This window comes from Aquarana catesbeiana, linkage group LG01 (genome assembly GCF_042186555.1).
Source record: "Aquarana catesbeiana isolate 2022-GZ linkage group LG01, ASM4218655v1, whole genome shotgun sequence".
NCBI lineage: Eukaryota > Metazoa > Chordata > Amphibia > Anura > Ranidae > Aquarana > Aquarana catesbeiana.
The window spans coordinates 271,584,112-271,604,939 of record NC_133324.1 but is presented as its reverse complement, the minus strand read 5'-3'; the positions used below and the strand labels follow the sequence as shown (position 1 = coordinate 271,604,939).

The window sequence follows — 20,828 nt, the reverse complement described above, 5'->3', positions numbered from 1 at the left end:
ATTCAGTGCTGAACAAAGATTTGAAGTGACAAGCGGACAGTTGCACAATGGCTGCAAAGCATTCACAGGCTGGTGGGTGGGCAGCAGACACCCAGTGTGGGAGAAGGCAGAGGAAGCCATAGCCAACAGGAATAATTACTTACTTCAAGGATACTCCCCACTGAGTTCCTGCACTGGCTCCATCCCCAAGGTCATCCAGCTCCCTGGGCAAAGCTGACAAACTGGGAATGAAGGCAGCTTCTGTCTTCCCCCTCCAGTCATGTCACATGACGACAAGAAGGCAGTCTTCCCTCACTCCCCAGTGGCACTGCGCTGAGACTGAGGTGTTTTCAGAGGCATCCTCTTCTGCCCACAGTAGCTTTATGTAGGCAATGTTACCACCTGTTTTAACCCCCGCCCAAGCTGCACTACAACTGTGCATTGCTTGCAGTTGCAGTGTGGCCCCATTCACAAAGTGGTGGAGGTACAATTCCTGCCACAACTGCAAATCCAAATATTGCAGCAGTGCCATCTGTACACCTCCCAGTTGCTGCCTCTTCAGCTTGAATGGGGGGAGTGATGCGGAGCAGAAAAAAGAGGCTCTGCAAGTGTAAATGACCCAAGGCTAGGTTCACTCTGTTGCAGGTGGCTGTATGAATGGGACAGCATGTAAATGGCACCTATTCCCACAACCACCTGTAGGCAAAGTTCCCGGATGTTTTTTACATGTGCAAGGCTGCCATTATTGGCACCCCCATGCAGCTGAAGATGCAGCACCATGCAATTTCCCCACAAATGTATTTATGAAGGTGCAGGGACCTGTTTGCTGTATCCACACAAATGCAAGTCACAGCAAGGGCAGTGGTGGGACCCTGACATAATGATCAGCTTAAAGGAAATGCATATAGCACAGTGCCTCTAAACAGCCACCTAATGGCACAACGTCACTTTAAACCATTTCCACTGAGTACTCTCCTAACTGGCAAACTTATCCAAAGTGCTCAGCTGAAAACAGCAGAACACTGTTGCATTGTACCTGTAATTCTTCTGTGTTCTTGGGTTTAGTTTCTGCATTTTCTGTCTGCTTCTGTCCCAGTCTGTCAGACTGCCCACCACATACATTGCTTTAGAATTCTTAGCTCTGTCAGATGCAGTCCCAACATTTTCTGCTTCTATCCCCACCCGCTGGCCCGCCCACCACCTGTAGCACTTCCATAGATTATGTTCTACAGGTCTGATAGGAGGTGGGCAGAGACAGAAGATGCCAAAAATGCCAGGTCTCAAACTAGACAGGGCTAAGATTTCCAAAGCAATGCAAATGGTGGGCAGGGACGAAAGCAGACAGAAGATGCAGGACTCAACCTGAGCAGATCTAAGCATTCTAAAGCCTTGCTAGTGGTGGGTGGGGACAGCTGCTGACCGTTTTGATCAGGTCACTAAGATGCAGGAGGAACTGAAGCAGACACTGTGCCCCCCCCCCCCCTCAACACTGCACCTGGGGCAGGCAGGTGACTCTTCAGCATCTCTGTTTGTACAAACTCTGCCTGATGGATTGGGACTAACTGTCCAGGTATCGGGAGGACAAAAACCTGGGCACAAGTGTCAAAACCCAGACTGTCCAGGTCATTCCTGTACAGGTGGCAACCCTAATTAGATGGTTGCAGTTGGTCTATCACTGTGGCCCCACCCACTCTCCTCACTGACTTTGCCAGAAGCGAAAGCCAATGGCACTTGGCTGTGTCAGCCAATGAGGATGGGCGGTGCTGGACAAACAAGTCTCTATTGCAACATCGCTGGATTGACATGGGTGTTTGTTTGTGTTTTTTTTTTTTGTTGTTGTTGTTGTTGTTGCTGTGCACAAGGCTTTTTTAATAGATAGAATGCATTAAGATACTTCTGCCTTTACAACCAGTTTATCAGAAATGTCCAAGATTTGGTAGTTTGACTCTGTATCTACACTATTACATTAACTTGCAGTGTACTTGCCTGATGGGTGCAACCTGATCAAGTTGGTTGTGTTATTTCATTATAAATTTTTTTTTTTTTTTTTTTTTTCCCCCCTACTTAACATTTTGTTATGCTGTAGGTCGGGAGCAGGCTAACTTAACTGGTCAGCGCCTGGCTAGTTTCGGTCACACCTACAATGTGATGACTTACTCTACACTGCAAAGGGCCAAAGAGACATCTGAAATAATTGGACAGCATCTGCAGGGTAAGTATGAAATTACTGGGTTGGTTAAAAAATCAGCATTGTAGGTTTTTGCATCAATGTTCAGTAAAATCACACCATGGGGTTTTCCCAGCTGTCTTCAAGACTGCATAAGACAGAGGCTCCTCCAACAAAGTAATTTTGCTGGCAACAGTGCTGTACCCTAAGATGCTTCCTGTCCAGAAAACTATCTGAGGCACCACCAGCTCTACACTGAAGGTTTTAATGTCTTGTCTTTATCCTTTATGTAGGAGGGTGTATGGTGTGGGTTTTTATTTTCTTTTTTGATCAGGGACTTGAGTCCAGTGATCACCAACTAAAATGTAGTACTTGGAGAATCTTTTCACATACACCGGGGGGGGGGGGGGGCAGGCTTTCCATTAATGGCATGAGGACACTGGATCCAGAAGCTCAGGTCTTTTCAGCAACAAGGCATCTAGTCTTGTCAGACAATGCAACAGGCAGGGGAGCACCAGATACCCATTTGTCAGTCAGCTGGCTTTGTCCAGTGGCACCAAGCTTCCACACAGTGTTGCCATCCTACCAGATTGAATTTTACTGACACGACACCCAAAATTTCCTGTCAAAGCCAAGTTTTTTTACTGGCATTTCCAAAAATTACTAAATTACAGTTTTAAGTGCAAATTTCAGTATTTGGGCTACAAAAAAGTACAATTAGCAATGTGATTTAAGGTAGATATTGGGGCAAAAAACAATTTCTTTTCAATATAGTAAGTAACTCAGGTGGTCCCTTCAGTCTAAACAGCACTGACAGTCCCACAGCACTCCTGACCTGTCCTGCTCCTTTCCTGCATAGCCACACGAGGCTCTGGCTGCTCTGCATGGCTCCCTTGCACCTTGACATCACATGACATGCTCAGGCACCGCCTCCACCAGAGCTGCCCAAACACACTGTAGCAGGCACTTGGATGGTCTTGGCCGGCTCTGAACTGGGCCGAACATCACAGCCATATTTTTTTAATGGCAGGAGTAAATTGCCTGTGTGGGGGTTTTTTTTTGTTTTTTACTGGCTGCCAGTAAAATTACTGATAGTTGGCAACACTGCTTCCACAGGTTATGCTACACTGTCTACATTTGTGTTAATCCTCCCTAATAAGTACTTAAACTTGTAAGATATCAGACTTTGTTTGCTACACTGAAGCAAGCAGTTGCTTTAGGAAAAAATTCTCTGCTGGTAAAAGCTTCTAAACGTCTATAGCGCTCGCTGGATCAAGTTTGCCATCTGAGTCTCTCAAGGCTATAGGGGGTGAGCCTGGTTTGAGGGGGGGAGGGTTAACATTGGAGAGCTTTGGCTTCCTTGTGGATAGAAAAGGCTGTTGCCATTCCAGAGCACATGTGCAAGGCTCTTCTGTGGTAAAGCTGTTTCACTTGTGTCCTGAATTAGCCATTGGACATCAGGACCCCCCCCCCCCCCCCTTTCATGGCTTTACAATGTTTCCTGTCCTGGTCGGGAGGATCTCTTCATGCTGTTTTTTTAATATGGAGATCTAACTCTAGACTCAGTCTTGTTGGTGGGGAACTGTCAGATTTTTGTCCATGTATTGTGGATGCCTGTTCACACCAAAGACCATCATTGAACAGAATGGCAGTGGTGTAATATAAATATGGTGCACAAGGCATCACTCGCCTTCAGAACAAATGGCAGGTGGAATTGTCAGTAAGACAAAGTATGTATGTCCAGGGGCTCTATTGAGGTTGGCTTAAATATATTGAAGGTGCTCAGGAAAAAATTTGGGCCTGATGCATGAAGGTGTAGCAAAGACTGAATCAACTTTGGGTACAAGTGGCTTATCAGTAGCGTCAAGATGGCTGCCATGTTTTGCTTGCCTTGTGCAATCAGTTTGAACCACCAAGCCTATGCCAGGGTTAGTGGCTGTTACTAAAGTGAGTAGCTGTGTTGCTGTTCTAATGTTAAACTGTAGCATGTAAACAGCTGAACACTACAAGGCAAGAGGTAACATATGGAACAGCTGACCTACATATTTCAAGTGATGATGGGCATACACCAGATTTGGGATATGCTGGTAGGCTGTCTGTACAGAAATATGGATGTGAACTTGCTAACTAAGATGGACACTAAAATTATTATTTTTATCACAGGTATGAAATGTGCTGGTTCTGACTTGCTAATAGAAGGGCACCCCATTAGACCAGATCCACCAAGCCATGAATCGAAGTCAGATGTTAAGGTGAGCTTTACAAAGCCTCTGCACTGAAGTTCGGTGACTGGTCAACTAGTCAGACTTGTAGGAATAATTTTATCATTGAGTGGATGAATCCACATTTTTGTTTAAGGAAACTCATGGAAGAAAAAGCTAACAGCTCTAAAGATTAACTGTGTGTAGTTTCAGCATGTGAGAAAACCTAGAGGCTAATGGCTCAGTGCAGATCTAGAAGGCAATAAACGTGTTACAGCACACATCCTACCTTGCCCAGGAGCAGAGCAGTAAACTTTTCCACTGATCTCATGCAGTGTGTCTGATTTGACCTGCAGTTATCTATTACTCACATGTGAGACTTCCCACTCCTAGGTAAGTGCAATGCATTAAGGCTTCAATGGCACTACAACCAGCTAGGCATCATAGGAAGAAATGAGACTTCTTGCGTCATTTGCAGTACTTTTTTCAGCTTTATTGATCATTTGTATAAAGCCACTGTGGTTAATCAAAGTGTTAGAGTGGTGTTTGTTTTTTTTTTTTTTTTTTTTTTTTAAGACTTATTATTCCCAAGTTGTATTGCCATGCAGGAATTTTGAATAAGATCAGGAATAGACTCTAAAAAAAAATTTGACACAAGTCACCTTTGGTCAGATTGGGATATGCATACAGATAATTTGACAGCTTCATTGCAAATATAAGACAGCAGGGTGTATATATTGGCTCAAATTCAATCCCTTCACCTCATAGATGACCTAACCCTTGATGACTACCTAGCAGACAATCTGTTTTGTGGACTCTTTCTCCTTGCAGAAAGAATAAGCGTCAAATATGTAAGATTGGGCAATTGTGTTCAAGAATTGGCTCCCTTGGAGCTCTGGGACCAAAAAATGTCTTTCAGTTTATCGGGGGGGGGGAATTTTCTAGAAACTAATCTTATAGGATGACTCTTTTAAGATAAGATTTAACTGATTCTACCTAGAAACCTAAAATGTCATTGAGGGCTTGGGAGTAGCAGAATTTTAAACTGATTTGACTATGGTTGCCTTATAACACATACCACTTTTTTTTTTTTTTTTTTTTTTTTTTGTGATTACAAATACCACATTATGACCAGACTAATTTAGAATATATTGTGTCCTAATCCTGTCTCTTCATATTTTATTATACATATGGAAACTTTTTTTTTTTTTTGAGCCTCAACAGTGTCATATATTTTCAGCTTATCAAATGATGAAATGCACATCTTACTATAAAGGTTGCAATTGTGTTTAAACAGAATATTGATATATATTAAATTGTCCACATAGTACAACAACCGTTAACTAACTTCCTCAATGTGTTCAAATTTAACTTGTCTTTCATATCATTGTAATATAGAGGGTCCCCTCTTTCATACTGACGTTCTCACAAATCAGCTTTAGGAACAGTAGCCAGCTGTGTACACAAGGTTAATTTGTCATTCATACACTAGCAATGGTCAATGTCCTTGAATGCTTGCTGTGTCCAAGGTTTGTCAAACATAAAAGATAACTTGGTGGAAAGGGTATTTTCTCTTAGTCATCTTACAGGACGGCACACCTGAGAGATAAGAGGCTCCTCCCTACAGGAAACACAATCAATCGACAGCTGTTTTGTCCCCACCCTTCCCCTTGATCCTCAGTTTTTGATTGTGTTTCTCCCTACACAGCGAAAACTTTTTTTTTTTTTTTTTTTTTTTTTTTTTTTTTTTTTTTTCCAAATGACCCGAAGCCTGGGGCTGGTGGTCGTCCCCCCCGCCCCCATCCCCCACCCCCCCGGGAGCCGGACCAAATGCCTGGGAAGGCCTACGGCACATCACCCTGAAAGTGAAAGAGGGCGCCGCCTGCTCGATCTCGTATGATCTCGGAGGCTAAGCAGGGTCGGGCCTGGTTAGTACCTGATGGGCCTCTGGGTCTGGCCGGATATATTTATCCTTCCTGGGGGGGTTCCCCTATCCTTTCCTCAGGGGGGGCAGCAGAAACTGGAAGAGCCCCCCCTGAGAGCTAAAGGCCCCTGGGTACAGTGGTGTCCCCAGAACTTCAGGGGCCTTTTTCCTGTCCCCCCCCCCCCCTTAACTGTCCGGGCGTCCATTCAGACAGGGGTGCTGGCTGTCAGTTCTTTCCAGGGCCCCCGACTCCTGGGCCCCAGGTAGCTCGCGTGGGCTGCTGGGGAGGGCGCCACCTGAACGACCCGCTTTCTTACCCAGGAGGGAAGGCTGAGAGTCAGCAGGAGCAGGCGCCCACATCCTCCTTTCGAGGAGGCACCAGTTCACGACAGTGGATGTCTGCCTAAACCACCTCAGAATGGAATGAGGAATGTACGGCATTGCCCCCCCCCAGGTGTATATACTGACTGGCAGGACACAGCCCAACCGTGCAGCTCCCTACGTGGACAGCAGTTGGGGGGGGCACTTTGGCAGCTATCCTCCTTGCGTGTGGACCAAAGGATGGAAAAGCAAGCCCGGTGGCTGTGGAAAAAGGGGAAGACGACAACAGTGAGTACTTTCCTTTACCTTGAGAATTTAGCTGCAAAATCCCCATTCCCAGCCAGATGGTTTCTGGGCATTTGAGATAATCTCCCCTGGGGTCTGGATTCAAATAGCCCAGAAGCTTCTGCTAAAAACACCAGCTACAGCTCCCTCTTACAGCAGAGATGCTGTATGGTGGACAAGTGGTGCAGAGGAACGAGTGTGCCTAAACCACCTCAGATGGGAAAGAGGTAGGTAAGGTATTTCTTCCCCTTTCCCCTGTATATACTGAGTGGTGCAGTACCTGGGGTCTGCATAACAAAATAGCCCAGAAGCTACTGCTAAAACCACCAGCCACAGCTCCCTCTTACAGCAGAGACACTGTGGTTATCACAACAGTAGGTTGCCAGCCTCTCCCTACATGTCCGGTTGTGGGACATTAGTAGGGATGAATAGAGCGAAGGAGGGGGGGCCTGGTAGATACAAAGAGTTCCTTACAGGCCAGGTATACCACTCCACAATTTATGGATTGTGCAATGGTTGAAGGATTCAGGAGTAAGCTCTCCTGGTCAGCAGGTGCACTTATATGGTCCTATTAGCCTAGCTGCTAGGAATCTGAAGTCATAAGCTCCAACCTCCCACTCCACCTTTACATTGTGGTTATATTATAGTGCAGGAGGTAAGAAAAACCTTTTTTGTTGGTTTGGGCTACAGTCAGCTCAGTGACAGATCTAAAGGCGATTCACCATAAATCGCTTCCTATATCCTTTAAGGATTTTCTGTGCAAACATATGCAAGAGCTAGATAGATACATGATTGCTTGTTTGAGGCCTGCAGGTGGCTATTTTCCTCCAGGCTAAATTGGTGACCACCTTTTCTAGAGGCTGTCCTAAATTGGTCTCTAGGGCTGGGCTCACTGAGACTTTAGTTTCTGATCAGCCCCACCTGTGTGTGTGAGCTAGCCAGCGTTTGCTCAGTCTACGGAGGTAAGGTAGGACAACAGCTACTATAGTAAGGTGTCCAACCATTTTAGGATTTGTTCCTTCACTGGGGGTGAAGTGTTAGTATCTACAGCCCAGGCTATGCCTAGGGATCAAATTGCTTGTTTGGTTATTTCATAAAGGGATACACCATGAATCCTCCTTGGTTGCACACCAGTAGACCTCAGTAGTGAAGGTTTGTCCTTGCTGGGATGTTTTGTGGCACAGCAGAAATACACATTGAGATATGTGACCTTTCTGCTCATAAGGGGTATATTGCTGTACATCAGAAATGCACTGCACTGAAGCTTGGTTGTTGTCTGTTTATATCCTAAAGGTACTGCCTTATTTGGCTACAGATCAGAAAAATACAACAGGGAAGGTGGTCTGTACTTTCTGGTCTTGTGACGCATGGCGGAAATGCACATCATTGAGTCTTGTGACACCTCTGCTCATATTTGTTATATTGCTGCACATCAGACATACACAAGATTGAGGTCTGTCTGGGGTTTTTTGTGTCCTGTATTACTGCCTTATTGGTTGCTTATTAGAAAGGCAGTAGTGAAGATTGATGGTCCTGAATTGTTGGGAAATACAAATTGAACCTGTGCCAGGGGTAGTTTGGTACTGCCTTTGGTAATCGGTGCAGCCCCGCAAAGTGGTGTCGGGCTGACCGTGCTATTAACGGCAAAGGCTGCCGATTTTAGGCATGCGATTTGACATGTTGCGTCGCATGCCAAATCCCTTCAATATGGATGTGCTATCTCTATTCAGATTGTTATATTGTTGCACATCAGATATATACAAGATTGAAGGTTGTCTGGCCTTTTATGTCTTACATTTACTGCCTTATTGGCTGCATATCAGAAGGGACACAGCAGTGAGGTTGCTTGTCCTTTTCGGATTTGTTTTTGCTGCCTCAGCAGGGAGACACATTGAGGGTGGTGGCGTCTCTGCTCAGTATTGGTATAGTACTACACATCAGACATACACAAAGATTGAAGATTGTTTGTGTCCTGTATGTTCTATATTTACTGCCTTTATCGGCTGCATATCAGAAAGTAACAGCAGTGAGGGGTGTCTTTTCTGTTTCTCATTGTTCTACCTTGCTGCTTCTTAAGGATACACAGCAGGGGGTTGTTGGCTGCACGCCTCCAGGGAGATACAGCATTGGGGACCCCTCGCTTGTTCAACCTGAAAATTGCAAGTTACCTGCGATCTGTGTAATTTTGAGGTCTGTGGATCCAGAAAGCAGGGTCTGCTTGGTGGCGCTGCAACCTGGAGTTGCACAGACACGCATGGTTCCCATTGGAAGCCATAGTGTGACTTTTCTTTTGCGTTTTTTGCGGTTGAAGGTTGGGTCGCACAGGTGTGGGAGCCCTAAGTTTTATCTGTCCCTTCTGGTTGAGGTTTTGCTACACAACAAGAATAGACATCATGGAGTTATTGCTTTACTTTGCAATACACCAGAAAGATCGCAGCTAGAAAGGCTGTCTGTTTTTATGTGGCTGCACAGCAGAAATACTCAACATTGAAGCTTGTTGGTGCTTTCTGTTTCAGATTCCCTTACCTTACTGCACTTCAGAAAAACACAATGCTGCAGGTTGCTTGGGTCCTTTCTGTGTTGGTTCTATGTGACTGCACTACAGAACTGCATAACAGAAAAGATATTGTCTTGTGTGCCATATTGATCTTATAACTGTATTTGGTGGTTCCTCAGAAATACGCAACATAGAAGTTTGGGTCTTTCTGCCTTATATTTATGGCCCTGTTTTGCTGTACATCAGTAAAACTCCACCGTAAACAGGACTCCCGTCCTTTATATGCCTCTCTGCCTCTCTGCCCTTCAGAAACATGCAGCATTTAGGGTCGGTTCACACTGAGGCAGCACGACCTACAGTGCGACTGCCTCAGGCGACCCAGGACACGACTCAGCGGCGACTTGCGAAACAACTTCTGTATAGAAGTCAATGCAAGTCGCCCCCAAAGTCATACAGGAACCTTTTTTCTAAGTTGGAGCGACTTGCATCGCGCCGATTAGAATGGTTCCATTGCACAGGACGCTACTTGTCAGGTGACTAGGTTGCCTGACAAGTCGTCCCAGTGTGAACCAAGGCTGAGGGTTTGCGTGTCTTAATGTCTTTTCATATTGGCTACACATCAGAAAACCAGACTGTGAGGACTGTTTGTCTACATTGAAGTTCAGATTTGGGTCTCTCCCATATTTGATATGTTGGTTTAGCTAGCCACACTCAGATACACATTTTTGTCTATACTTGTGTCCTTTCTGTCTAAATCTATTGTGCTGGGTCCACAATCTATGATCTTTTTTTTAATTTGTGATTATTAATAATGCATGTATCACCTTTTGTATTTCAGCCCTCTTTTCCGTGGAGGGGCCTGGAGTTCTGGCTGCAGACGTCACATGTCAGAGCCTCAGCCCCTTACATTCAGGAATGCTGGAACCATTTGTAAGGGTTGAAGCCCAGTAGGGTTATAGGACACTGGAGGAAGGCGATAAAGAATCACCCTGCTTAGTAAGAACTTGAAGTTCTGTTCAGAGGAGTATTATGAACTGAAGATGAAGTATAAAGATGTATACCCGACCAAATAGGTTACGGCTCGGTGCATGGCCTTCATCTCACCCTTCTAGCAGAACTAGATGTAGCAGTATAAGTGTTATACTTCTATGAACTTTATTCTCCTGAAGTAGGCACTCAGGCGTAAGTAAAGCCACAGAGTGGGCATGCCTTAAGCCCAGGGATCAAGCCTTGGTTAATCTATTACCCTTAAGTAGGCTTCCCTTTAGTCTTTGCTGATGTAAAGCTAAAAATGAACAAAAAAGGTTGTCTGTTAGGGGCCCACCTTTTTTTGCAGGTTTTTATTCCCTGAACAGGGTAGTGTTAAGACAGGCCCTCTTAGTGATCAATGAGTGTCCTTGTCTTACAAAACAGGTCTCTGATTAATCTTTAGGGGTTCTAAGTAGCACCTACAGGCACAATAGGCCATGGTTGTTAGATGTGTGACAGGCAACATTGCTAACCTACAAGTTTAACATGTTTTCTGATTCCATCTTTAAGAGCCCACTCCACCTAGGTCCTGCATCCAAAGTGGAGAAGGCAGGGACATTGGAGTAGACCTGCAGACCAGCTGCATGATCTAGCTATAATACCTTCATCAAGCATATGGAGTGGAGGTAAAACTCACTGCAGAACCAAGGTCCACCAAGAGGGTCTTGCAGTGGTCCCACCCTAAGGTAGGCCTGAGGTACTTGATTATCCTCTCAGGTGTGCCGTCCTGGAAGATGACTAAGAAAATTGACAGTTACTTACCGGTAACTGTTTTTCTAGGATATCTTCCAGGACGGCAGGCCTACTTCCCGCCTGTTGGAGGAGGGAAAATGGTAGAACACTAGAAGGTGAGTACCTATAAGGAGTGATTTCCCTTGTGAACCAGGTTCAGGAGTTACTTCTCTACAAACTGAGGATCAAGGGGAAGGGTGGGGACTTAAAACAGCTATTGATTGTGTTTCCTGTAGGGAGGAGCCTCTCATCTCTCAGGTGTGCCGTCCTGGAAGATATCCTAGAAAAACAGTTAAGTAACTGTCAATTTTTTCCATCTATAGTTTTAAAATTTTACTGTTCAACATGGCCCATTGGTCAAAAATGTGACTAGCTTTGTCACATTTGTTCAGCATACATTGTTTGCAATCTGCTTCAGTTGGAAAAGGTCTATGGTGGACCCTGAGACCTGAAGATGACCTTGTAATTTGTGACCTAATTGAAATCTGGTTTCAAGCTAGAGAAGTGATGCTGTTTTTACTAATCTTGTGCTATGTTTTGACTTGTTTCCTAATTTTGTTAAATGCTTTCTGTTCTGGAAATCTCTCGTCTCTAGTATTTTGCTGCTGGACCACGCATAGAATCTGCTTTTAGATGCTTCATTCACCGTGCTGACTATGAACAGAAAGATGAAAGCTATGAGATCATAGTTTGCCATGACAATGTTATCCGCTATATTGTATGCAGGTAAGAAAATCTGCTGAGTTTATGCAAGATTGTAAAATAGATGGTAAACTTGGAGTGCTGTTCACACCAGACTAAATCTGGTGTTATACATCCTTAGATTTACCAAAATAATGTAATAGAATATCCTAAGACATGCATTGTTTGTATGCAGTCAATGCCCTTGCACTACCTAGTTAGATTTAAAGAGGATTGTGCAATAAGGTTGTAACCTTTTTTTGTGTGGCATGACTAAGCTATTGCTTATACAGCCTGTAAGCCACGAACTGCTGGGGGACAGCATTGTGTAATAATTTGGGTAACAATACTGGCAGGTAACTTCTGTGCAGCCGAAGTTTGCCTTTGTTTCTCACACTGGAGGTGCTGGTTCCAGGGCGGGGTATGCCACTGTACCTACACTCTAAACTCTCTTCACACCTATATGTGCGTAGGCCACACTTGCTTGGGCACAGCAGCCCTTTCATTTGAACAAATACAAGATGTGTTGAGATTCCAATTTGGTCTGTCTTTAAAAAAACATCTAAACTGGTGTCTTCCTCCCTAGGGCTCTTCAGCTGCCTCCTGAAGCTTGGCTACGCATGGAACTAAATCATGGGAGCATTACTGAACTTGTGATTCACCCCAATGGTCATGTAACTCTAACAATGCTCGGTGATGCTGGGCATATGCCTGTTCCAAAGCTCAGCTACTAAACTGGATGATGCTGACAATTTATGCAAAGTCAGTTCAGGATCACTACTACTGCCTCCAAACAAGATACTTGATGCAAGATACTGTCTTGACATATATAGTGGTGGATTAAACTTTTTTTGGCTTTAGCTGGCACTATGTATAACTGCAATAAAGCATGTCTGGTTACTGCTAATTATAGGGAACACAATTCCTAACACATGGTAAAGCTGCACTATTGACTAAATATTTTCTGTACACTTCAGGAATTTTGTACTTGTCTCATGTATACTTGTGTATTGATCTTGTGTTCTATGCTTGGTGAGATTTGTACATGGCAAATTTAAATAAATGCAGTTCAAAACTAGCTTTGTTCAAGAATTCATCATGAAGTTTGTTTGTACAACCATACTGACATTTAAAGGCTGATCTTCTTAATTGAAAGCAATGTATGCTTCTGTGGCACTGGCTCCTTAGCTTAAGCTCACTATCTCTGGCATTTTAATGAATTTTCAAAATTAAGCAGTTCTAACTATCAGGTTAAAAGTCTTCCTAGTGACAGGGTCCCCAGTAGGTTTATATGGAAGCATGTCCCAGGACTCTAGATGCTAATGGTTTCTTGGAGACTGTCCCTTTTACAAATAAGAACTAACTGTTTAAAATTAATGCCAGACCTTGCATAGGTTACCCAATAATGCGATACTGTCAGAAAAGGAATCCTACCCACCAGGTTTGACTGTAAACAGACGAACTGTAGTGCCCTAGTTGCTGTGCTGGTGCACACTCGCGCCACAAACAATAGAACACCGGTAAGCATGTGGCAGCTCGGCATTGAAGCCCACTACCATGCTGCCACACAGACTGGTTAATAGGAAGTCTAACCTATTAAAACCCATAAAATACTTCTAATATACATTTTATCTATATTCTCAGGTTAACCACTTGCCTTCTGTTCAATTTGCCCCGAGATACTGCACAGAAAATACCACACAACACTATTAGTCAGTGTGATATTCAACATTTTAATTTCCATGTTGACACATGATTGGGTATCATGTGATATAAAAGGTGGCACCCCCTCATAGTATACTCCCAAATGGGACATGATTCCCTTATGGGTGGGTGCATTTATCCCTTAACCAGTTGCCGCCCGCCCACTGTCAAATGACGGCGGGGCACTGCAGCTCTTGTTCTGGGCTGCCGTCATATGACTGTGGCACAGAACTGCAGCGTGGCAATCGTGGCTGCACCGTGATGCTAGGACACGGTGCAACACCAATCTGTGTCCAATCACAGCCGGTCACATGTAAACACGGAGATGCCAGTTATCGGCTCTCCTTGCCTCACACTGACAGTGTGAGGCGAGAGCCGATCAGCAGCATCTCCTCACAGGGGGACAGCTAGGGAAGTAATCAGGGCACTGATCACATTGCCCTGATTACAATATATAAAGTGTAAAAATACCATGCCCACCAATGCCAGTGATCAGAGCCCACCAGTGGCAGCAATCACTGCCCACAAGTGCCCATTAGCCATGCCAGTCAGCGCTGGCAATTAGTGCTGCCCATTGCCCATCATTGTCGCCCATTAGTGCCCATAAGTGTGGCAGATTAGTGCCACTTCATCAGTGCCCACCAGTTCAACCTATCAGTGCCGCCTCATCAGCGCACATCAGTGAAGGCGAAAATTACTTGGTTACAAAATTTACTGACAGAAAATAGGAAATTCCCCCCCCCCCCCCCCCCCAAGTTTTTTTAATAAACCCAGCAGTGATTACATACCAGCAAAAAGCTCGATCTGTGAAGAAAATTATAAAAAAAATTTGTTTGGGTACAGTTTAGTATGACTGCAATTGTCATTCAAAGTGCAACAGTGCTGAAAAATGGCCTGGGCAGGAAGGGGATGTTCATGCCTGGTAGGCAGGGGTGGACTGACCATTCGGGCACTGCCCAAGGGCCCCATGCCACTAAGGGGCCCCCATCAGGGTTGCCAGCCTCAAAAAAACCAGGGACAATGTAAATTTTTTTATGCACTGTAGTATCATTTTACACTATAGACACTTTAGTTATTCGTTGCGTTGCATCTAGATATAGCATGGTCCTTTACCCCGTAGGGTTCTGACATGCTTACAAACACATACTAGGGCCAATTTAGGGACAGGATCTAATTAACCTACCAGCATGTTTGTGGACTGGGAGGAAACCGGAGTACCCAGAGGAAACCCACACAGGCACAGGGAGAACATGCAAACTCCAGGCAGATGGTGTCATGGTTGGGATTTGAACCAGCGACCCTATTGCTGCTAGGTGAGAGTGCTACCCACTACACCACTGTGCTGCCCATAGCCATATACCACTTGGATAATGTGGAATTTATTTTGAATTTAACTTTTTTTTTTTTTTTCCCCCATGCCTTTCAGGACAGCACCTTTTGGAGAGAGAGTAGCTCCACCCTTCACAGGCTGCCGTGACAATGCCCTTTAAATGCAGCTGCTTCCACCATGCCATCAGTCTTATGCTGCGTACACACAATCAGAAATTTGGCCAGCAAAAGATCGATGAGAGCTTTTGGGCGGAAAATGCGACCATGTGTATGCTCCATTGGACTTTTGCTGGCCGAATTTCCGCCAGCAAAAGATTGAGAACATGTTCTCAATTTTCCAGACGGAAAAAGTTTCTATCGGAAATTCCGTTTGTGTGTATGCAAATCCGATGTGCAAAAAAAAAACACGCATGCTCAGAATCAAGTACGAGATGGAGCCGCTCAGTCTGGTAAAACAATCATTCGTAATGGAGATGGCACATTTGTCACACTGCAAATTTTTAAATCTTTCAACGCAGTGCATTTTTCTTCTTTATAATGCTAGAAGAATGAAGTTGTTTTGCTGCTCATATTCAGACTTCTCACAAACTTATTTCTTGTGATTTCCTGAATCTTTTTGGTTTTTAAAGCCAGATCTCCCTAATGTTTATAATTTTTTATAGTTATTTTTTGGGAATTAAGATTTTTTTTTTTTTTTTTGTAACATTTCCACAACACCATTATTATCTTGTCTTTGTAAATCTCAATGAGGTTGGTTGGTGGCCCTTGTTAATTTGACATTGTATTTTTTAAATGTACCTGCCCACTCCAAATAAAAACTGTCCTTTTTGAAGTACAACACATAGGTAAGTATTTCTGGGGGAAAAAAAAATCCCATTTATTCTGGGTCATAACAAATTAAAGAGGAAGGCATCACTGGAGAAACTGGTGAAATTTGCAAAGCGTTTGTATCCCAGAGCAGACATCAATAATCTTACAGCCAAAATTGGTGGCCTGAGGAGTCCTTATAATAGTGAGCACAATCCGGTCCATGACTACAAGGGATCAGGAACAGCAGCAGATGACATATCTTTCCCCAGGCTGTGGTCATACTACAGCCTGCATCTTTTGCCAGACCAGACTGAACCTAGGCCATCACTCTCTGGTCTTCCTTAGATGCTTCCTTCCAGGCTGTGGTGGAGGAGGACCATGGTTCAACTCACAAATGTGGCTTTGACTTTTGAGTTGGTCCCTCAACCCCTTATTTAGGGCTTGTAACATCACTTCCTCACATAAGAGGTGTTGGCCCTCCTCCATTTCCAGCATTATGTATGCAAGGTCCTCTTTAACACTGTGGGGGGTCTGAGGGCTGCAGTAGCCTTCATAAATAGCCCAATTGCTGCCTCCTTCAGGTTACTCCTCTTCCTGCCACTTTTTGGTGGAAGGCGGAGGGGAGGGACCTGCGATTCTGGCAGGCTACTGGGCCAGGCCACCTCCTGGCTGCCACTTTTCACGGCCTGGCTGAGGCTTTCCTGTGTATGAAAAAGGGACTTAGTTTTGGGTTCATCAATCACACACAATTTTCAACTCATGACTGTTGCAAATTTAATGTTCATAAATAGAAAAGACTATCATTCTGACCCCAGCATTTTTCATTCTTGTCCCAATCATTTGTGGTCACTACTGTCTATTGATATGTAAACCACTTTGTGAAATTAGTGATCAAAATTAGCATATATTTGACAACCAGAAATATTTTGAAGAATGCTATACCTGGCTCAAGCTGGGCTCCTCCACATGTTGCTACCTGGAAGGTCCAGGTTGGACATCAGAAGCCTCAGCTAGGGGGGAAGGAAGATTGGAGAGTGCTGGGTTCAGTCTGGCCTGCCAGAAAATGCAGTCTCATAGTACCACAGCCTGGGGACATAAATGTTATCTGCTGCAGCTCCTGATCTTAGGAAATCCTGGACCTTTTTGAGCTCCCTATTATAAGTGCTCCTCATGCCACCAATTAGGGCCTTCAAATAGGGGATGTCTGCCCAGCGCTGCCTTCCTCTTTGTTTGATTGTTTATAATAGGGGTGGTTTACCTGCCACAAACAGAGCAGCTCCCTGTACATATCAATGAATATGGGCATAAAGTCCTTGTCATTGAATAGATCCATTTTCTCTGCACGACACAACACAAGAAAAACCCTAATGTCAGGCTAAACTCTCCTAATCTTGACCCAATATAGGCCTCAATCTATAAGCAGTATAGGGCCACTGATGCACCAACTTAAAATTGTACCTTCATTATAACGTTCGGCGCTTCCGCTACACCTTCCTCCGCTCACAGATCGTATGTACAATGCACGCATGTTATGCTTTATATATACTGCGCATGCCTGAAACTCCGCCCGCCCCTGTTCTTTCTAGAATATTCCCCACCCCGTCTCTTTCGTCACAGTGGGAGACGACATGGCGGATGAAAGCCCGGAACAAGAAACGTCCCGATCCAGGAGGAGGAGATTTAAGGCCTAAAATATGTCCTTTGAAGAGATGGTGGAGATGGTCGACATATTGAAGAGGGCCGACTATGATGGGAAGTATAGACCGTATCTAAACCCAAATGTGAGAGGCCAAGATCATGACTAAAGTTGTGAAGAGTATGCGCCGGAATTTTGGGGTACGACGATCCAAGGAGCAATTGAGGAAACACTGGTTGGATCTCAAATTAAGGTAGCAGGATCAGTTCAGAAGGATCAAGAAAGTGCTCCTAAAAAGTAAGTAGTTGTCGTGTGTTCCTATTCTTATTATTAATTGCATGCTGCGCCATGTGCTTTTCTTTACTGTTGGACAGTTTAAAATGGCTACTTTCATGTTCGTGGGCACCGTAATCGGTCATAGTAAACATCGTTTGCAAATAAATACGCTGTTTTTGCCAGATACAGGGTTAACTACATTTGGTCATGATAATTTGTATTCAAAGATACATTGCTTTGAAGTGGGGTACAATTGTCTGTTTTGGCAGGGTTCAGAGCTGAAGACATGATTTTTTCCCTTACCAAAGCTGGAATACTTACCTTTTTTGGACAATTTTCACACATGTAGACACCCCAAGTATTCACTGGAGTACCTGTGTGGGACACCCTAAAAAGTTTGTATTACATTGTTGTCTAGATGTGTTTCAAACTAGAAGGAATTGCAAACTTGATTCAGTGTAATGTAAGGAGAGGACACTCAGCAGCTGTTTACACATCTGGACTCTGGAGCACTAGTGTGGGACACGAGAACAAACTTTTTAGGGTGTCCCACACAGGTACTCCAGTGGATACTTGGGGTGTCTACATGTGTGAAAATTGTCCAAAAAAGGTAAGTATTCCAGCTTTCAAAAGGGAAAAAAAATCATGTCTTCAGCTTTGAACTCTGCCAAGCAATTTTACCCCACTTCCAAGCAATGTTTCATATTCCTATTTCTGGACTCAAATATCTGTGTGCTAAGTATACCTTTTGTTTCATTGTCATAGGGGAGCAAAGACTTGGAAAATATGAGGACACCAGGAACCCACACACACACACACACATTCCTGAAGAAGGGAAATAAAGGTCACAAACTGAGGATGTGGAGGAAGGAGAGGTGGTAGAGACTGTCACCACAACAGGTCAGTGTCGGACACCACAGATTCAGGTAATAGATGTATGCCTGCATATTTATAATACATGGTGTGTATTTTTATTTTAGGTGATGTTCAGGTTGTGGTACCAAAATCCAGTCATTTCACCAGTGACAGTGCCCAACGGATGATTCAGGAAATCATGTTTTATAGTCAGATTTTGGACATTATCAAAGAAAAAACCAAGGGGATTGAACAAAGACTGAAGAACATGATTGATGTACTAGGGAGAATTTACCTTGTCAAAAGAAGTTTATTGAGTATACAATGTTATAAAGATACATAAAGTAAGTTTACAAGGTTCTATAAAGTAAGCTCATTGTTTTACAGTAGGGTTTATATAGGTAAATATCATGAAATTTCAAATATTAAACATTGGGTTCACGTAAACCTAAATTAAAGATATATATAATTTCCTTAGTTACTTTTGTAGGTATTTAAATGATTTATACCTACTATACATATTGTTTACAAGTAGAGTGTATATAGGTCAAATAAATTCTGATAATGAGCTTTAATCGTAAGGTGGAGAAAAGGAAAGAGAAAGAAGAAGAAAAAGGGTTGAAAGGTAGAGGTATGGTCCACAAGGTTGTCCCGCTCGTCAGTTTATTATTCTTTTTAGTTCTCTTTGAAGCCTTAGAATGGGTGTCTCTGTAAGTCATTTAATCTGTTACCATGGCAACAGGACAGAGTCATTGAAGTTTGACAGGAACTGTTGTTTTATCCAAGGATGCCAAAGTTTTTCAAATTTTGGAATTTGATTTTGATCGATGGCTACCATCTTAGCATGGGACATTGTATTATTCATTCTGTGAATTGTTTCTGCTAGTACCAATGTAGGAGATTTCCATGCCTTGGCCACTGTTTGTTTTGCAGCCGTTATTAGTTGGATCATAAGTTTGAATTGAGAGAGTGTTAACCATTCCGGTTTTAGATTAAGTAAAGTTAAATATGGATCTGGTTGTATTATTTTTTTAAATATTTTAGATGCAATCACGAAGACTTCCTTCCAGAAGGTTTGGATTACTGGGCACGTCCACCATATGTGTAAATATGTGCCTATTTCTGGGCATCCTCGAAAACAAAGAGCTGAGGTATTAGGTGAATATTTTGCCACTCTAGCGGGTACAAGGTACCAGCGAGTTAGGACTTTATAATTTGTCTCCAGTGCTAAGATGTTGGGTGAAGATGACTTAGATGTGAGCCATATGTTAGACCAGTCCGTGTCTTCTAAAGTTCGTCCCAGGTCCTCCTCCCACCTCTGAACGTAAGAGGGTCTATTAAGATTTGCTACTCCATATAATTGATTATAAAGTGATGAAATTGTACCTTTAGCAAATGGATCTTTTGTACAGATTGATTCAAAAATGGATAATTGGGATAATGGTGTATCCCCCTTTAGGAATGGTGTATAGAAATTTTTGATTTGGAGATATCTAAATATCTCAGAGTTTGGTAGATCATATTTTTCTCTAAGCAATGGGAATGAAAGGAATGATTTAGATGCTATGAAGTCATTTAGTGTCTGAATGCCTGATGTTGTCCAAGCTTTAAAAGAATTTGGGTAGATCCATGCCGGATAAAAGGCCGGATTTCTGATAAAAGAAAGGAGAGGATTGTGTGGAGATTGTAACTGATATTTGGTTTTTAGTTTATCCCAGAGAGATAAGAAGTGTTTAGTTATGGGATTATGAATTTTAAAGCGGTCTTTAGGATCAAGCCATAATAAATTTGATATTAATAGAGGGTCATTTTCTGAAGCCTCTATAAATACCCATAATGGGATTTCCTGTTTTGCATGGTATTTGGACAGACTGGCCAAATGTGCTGCTCTGTAGTAGTTAGTAAAATTAGGGTATCCCAGGCCTCCTTTATTTTTGGGAAGATGTAGTGTGTGTATAGGTATACGTGGTTTAGAAGAGCCCCATATAAACGAAGTTGCTCTTTTTTGTACTATTCTCAAAAAATAGGAAGGAATTGGAATAGGGAGGACTCTGAATAGATAAAGCAATTTGGGTAGAATAGTCATTTTGATTGCATTAATCTTCCCTATCCAGGATAAAGGAAGTTGCAACCATTGTTTTATTAGATTTGTGATCTGTCTTAATACAGGAGGATAATTGGTTGAGAATAAGTCAGAATGAGATGCTGTTAAATGAATTCCAAGATATGGGATTGATTTTTCTGCCCATGTGAATGGGAGTGCAGCCCTAGCCGGGATCAATTCCATGTTTGTGAGTGAAATATTAAGCACTAGGCATTTCTTAGGATTAATCATAAGGCCGGATAGGGCTGCAAATCCATCAAGAGCTGGTATTAAGTTAGGACCAGAGACCTGTGGTGAT

The 20,828-nt window shown here is 43.3% G+C and overlaps 1 protein-coding gene across 1 annotated transcript in view; it reads left to right on the top strand.

The window, feature by feature from the left end:
• LOC141140962 (serine/threonine-protein phosphatase PGAM5, mitochondrial-like) overlaps window positions 1–12,886 on the top strand; it is a 29,044-nt gene extending 16,158 nt beyond the window's left edge. Inside the window, exons 3-6 of the mRNA XM_073628533.1 lie at window positions 2,066–2,191; window positions 4,310–4,398; window positions 11,731–11,861; window positions 12,403–12,886. Of these exons, the coding sequence (XP_073484634.1) occupies window positions 2,066–2,191; window positions 4,310–4,398; window positions 11,731–11,861; window positions 12,403–12,550 (494 nt within the window). The 3' untranslated portion in view covers window positions 12,551–12,886. The remainder of the gene's footprint in view (window positions 1–2,065; window positions 2,192–4,309; window positions 4,399–11,730; window positions 11,862–12,402) is intronic.
• Window positions 12,887–20,828: the final 7,942 nt, after the last annotated feature.